This window comes from Propithecus coquereli, unplaced genomic scaffold (assembly GCF_000956105.1).
Source record: "Propithecus coquereli isolate 6110/MARCELLA unplaced genomic scaffold, Pcoq_1.0 Scaffold26, whole genome shotgun sequence".
Lineage (NCBI taxonomy): Eukaryota > Metazoa > Chordata > Mammalia > Primates > Indriidae > Propithecus > Propithecus coquereli.
The window spans coordinates 4,953,300-4,957,325 of record NW_012148174.1 but is presented as its reverse complement, the minus strand read 5'-3'; the positions used below and the strand labels follow the sequence as shown (position 1 = coordinate 4,957,325).

At 37.6% G+C, this 4,026-nt stretch overlaps 1 protein-coding gene across 4 annotated transcripts in view; it reads right to left on the bottom strand.

The window, feature by feature from the left end:
- Nucleotides 1-602: 602 nt before the first annotated feature.
- Nucleotides 603-4,026, bottom strand: part of PTPN13 (protein tyrosine phosphatase, non-receptor type 13 (APO-1/CD95 (Fas)-associated phosphatase)) — a 162,103-nt gene continuing 158,679 nt past the window's right edge. For all 4 annotated transcript variants that reach the window (XM_012647232.1, XM_012647233.1, XM_012647234.1 and 1 more), the window contains 2 exons: nt 3,767-3,829; nt 603-1,331 (listed from right to left, as the gene is read on the bottom strand). In XM_012647232.1, the coding sequence (XP_012502686.1) occupies nt 1,236-1,331; nt 3,767-3,829 (159 nt within the window). In that variant the 3' untranslated portion in view covers nt 603-1,235. The remainder of the gene's footprint in view (nt 1,332-3,766; nt 3,830-4,026) is intronic.

Below are 4,026 nucleotides of genomic sequence, written 5' to 3'. Positions count from 1 at the left end.
GCGGATTCTCAAGAATAGGTCCCAGCAAGTCGCTGTACTTGGGTAAGATTAGAAATTCAGGTCACTCAGCTCAAACTGGTACCATCTTAGGAGGATGAGCCAAGCAGGTTCCTGGGTCTTGGAATGTCGCAGCTGACTGGAGAAATACTCTTAGAATTTAGTGAAATTTAGAGTTCAGTACTGAGAATCAGAAAACTAAGCGTAACCAGGTTCTTTGAGGCCGATCTCTTTTCCTTTCTATTTGGCAGAACCAAATACAAGTCCCCAAGGTAGTATGACATTGCTTTCTTTGATTACTCCTGAGTATTACTGAGACTAGGACTTGAAAATATTCTGATTTACATAGCAGTTGGCCACAGTAAGCTGGCACCACTCCCAGGGAGGAAGATGGAAGGAGACAGGCTCCGAATTTCTTCTCAGCTACTGTTAAGCCGGGACGTGACCCTCACACGTCAGTCCTTAATGAAGATCTACCAGGGTGTCTGACAACACTGCCACTCCCTGTGGCTGGCATGACTGGGGAGAGGGAAAGGGCGTCTAGGGGGCCCTGCCTTCCCAGGGGCTTGGGTGTTGTTAAAAAATAACACACTGTAAATGTTTAATTTGTTTGCACACAGTTTTGGCTTGTTCATGTTTTAAGGTGTATTTTTATTTACAAAGTGAGATGATGCATTACAAACAGATGATGCAGTTACAAACAGATAACTGATAACTCCATTTTCATGAAAAAGTATATAAATATATTACAGTAAATTCTATATAGTAAACATTAGAACCTGATACAGTAAACATTTGCTACTTTTTTCCTATGCCAATATTACTGTCATTTAAAGCTTAAATACTGGTTTCAAGTATCCCCTATAAAATAACTCTATTAAAATACTGGAAAAAATTTTTACTATAAACAAGATTGGTGCATTAAAAATAGACTCAGCGTGTCCTTATAACAACGTCTGCTATAATAAAATGCTGTCTTTAGTTATCCCTAAGATCTGTACTGTTCAGTTAGTGTTAAAATTTTTTAATAATTATCATAGGTTAAAGTAGCTGTAAAAATACAGCATTTCAACTTTATTTATAATATTGTAATGAAGAATACTCCTCTAAGATAGAAGAGAATAAGCATAATGATACTGTATGGACTTGCTGCTCTGTGATCATTATTTTAAATAGAGAGCAGGCGTCTGCTGGAGGTTAAGGGGAGACATGGAAATGCATCCAGAAGGCTTTTCATGTCATTTCAGAAGCTGAGGCTGCTCTTTTTGCTCTTCTTCAGCTTGAAGACGTGTCAAGACATAAAGGATGACTTGATAGCAGAAAATATATTGATCCTACCAAAAAAAAAAAAGAGAGAGAGAAATAGAAGACTTTAGATGTATAACGTGAATATTATATATACATATATATATATATGTACTGCTATACCACTATTTGAAGTGATGTTTGAAGGGTTCAGAAAATATGGAAAAATTTTGCTGGAATGTTGAATGTAAAAAGCAGGGCATAGAATTGTGCGGTGTCATAAAAATTATAAAAACCAGAAACCAGATTGACAAAATGAGGAAAAAGCCTGAGGGGGAGGGGTGGAACTATCACCGGGCGCTGACTGAAGTTGTCTCGGATCAGTGTGTTACTTCTATTTTTTGTGCTTTGATTATATTTAATGGAAAAATAACGTTTTTATAAACTTTCTTCTAGATTTATTAAACTCATCTTGCTCTTTTAAATGTTAAAAAGTTAATAGTTAAGAAGCTACTAAAAATAATTTTCTTTAGATATTTTGTAACAAAAGTTTAGAAATCTAACTTTTCGAAAATGAACTTTTTTGGAATTATTCTTTATTAAGCTAATGGTGCAGGGATCTGAATTTTTTTTGTTATTTGGCAAACAATTAATGAATCTGAAAATAAATGAAAAAAAATCACAATATGTTAAATGGAAAGTGATAAAACAATAACCACAGTTGAATCTCATTTAAGATAGGTGCATGTGTCAGCCTGAATGCATATACACATGTGTTTAGGACAAAGGATATAAGAACATCTAAAAACGTTAACAGCTCTCTGAAAGTAGAAATACAAGTGGCCTTTTAAATTTCTTTTTTATCTGTATTTTAACTTTTCCACACATTCATCTTTGATTCTCTCTCTTACATCACATACAACTCATTAGCAAATCTGCTTGATGTAAAGTTCTCCTTCACTATGTCCACACCTACCACTCCAGTCTGAGCCGGCCTGCTGGCCACCTAACTGACCTCCCTGCTTCTAACCCTGCATTCTCCTCCCCGGATCAGGTGTCGCTTTAACACAACAGCCAGAGTGGTTCTTTAAAATGGTAGTTAGATCACGTCACTCCATGCTGTAATCCTGCGATGGCTCCCATTTCACTTGGAGGAAAGCCTCAGCCCTGACTGGTCACCTCCTCTAACTTCACCCCCTCCCTCACTCCCCCAGCCACACTGGCTGTGACCATTTCTGAACACACAAGACACACCTCCTCCATCTTGGACTTCCACACACGTGGTCCATTCTGCCTGAAAGGCGCTTACCCCAGGTATCTGTTAATACTTGAGCCCCTCCTTCACCTCCTTCAAATCTTTGCTCAAGTGTTACTTTCTCAGCGGTACCATCCTATTTAAAACTGCACCCCCAATTTGCCATGACTGACTCCCTTTACCTAGTCTCAATTTGTTTTCTCTAAGGCACTTGTCATGTTCAGAGATTCTATATAATTTACATATTTAATGTGTTTATGGTCTGCCATCCTCATCACCACCCAGCTAGAAGGTCTGTAATTCTAGTAGGGATCTTTGTTTTATTCACTGATGTGCTCTAAGCATCTAGAAGAGTTCCTGGTACCTAGCAGGCACTCAATAAATATCTGTTGAATAAACAAATGAATGAATGAACTTCTTGAGTTTAAATAGCTGCTTATACCAATCAACATGTTTTCCTTACCTAAAAAGTTTGATTGTAAATCAGCTTAATATTTAGGAGACTTAATTTGAATTAAAAAGGTATATAACTGAAAAGTAGGCAAATTCTAATTTTAAAGATATAAACTTCTGAATTTTTCAAGAGGCAAAAAAAAGTGAATTTATAGATATATAAAAACAGCTTCCATACCGCCCTCCACCCCCCACTAAACAAAAAGGAAAAAAGGACAGTGGAACTCCTTAGTGAAGACAGACACTCTAAATAATGCACTCCCTGTGAAGGACACAACTCAGTGGGTGATAAAACCCATGGTTTGATTTCAGGTAAGAGAAATGAAAACGAGAGGATAAACGGACCCCCGCATTCACTCTCCCCGCTAAGCTCACAACTGCAGCCTGCCTTGCTGTGTTCCAGTCAACGCTGATGAATCCATTCCCTACTGGGGAATTTCTGTAGCAAGACTACTACCGTCTATTTCTTTCTTAGGTTGGAAATGGGGAAGGGATGCCATTAATTACATGGCATTTTGCACCACTCCCAATCTCTGTCCCAGCATGCTATTCCATTCTGTGTAATCTATTCAGTGCAGACACTGCATTTCCTTGTTTTTTTAAATTAAAAGGCAACATTTTAAAAAGCCTAGACAAATTTTAATTTTTTTTCCTAATTAGCCTTCATGCTTTACAAAATTGCACCTCACTGCAATAAATGTTTGGTTTTATGCTATAACATGGGAACCCTCAAAAAAGAGAAACAGTTTAATAGGAACTTTTAAAATATTAGAATCTTTACAAAAATCCTCATTGGGAGACCCAACCAAGACTCGCCTCTGTCTGAACCATTCCATGTCTTTGTAGTCTCATGCAGCGCACTAAATCAGAGATGTCAAACTGCCAAAGGAAACAGAATGTATGTTAGATAAAAAGGGAAATAGAATTTGGACCCCAAAAAGATCACAGAGGGATGGCTTATGCAGAATGCTGTACCCTTCTTCTCCTGCAGTAGCCCAGGGAAACCGTCCTGGACAAAATGACTTGGTGAACTGACTTTGTCATCATTTGGTATCCTTATTTTTTTTTTTTTTTTT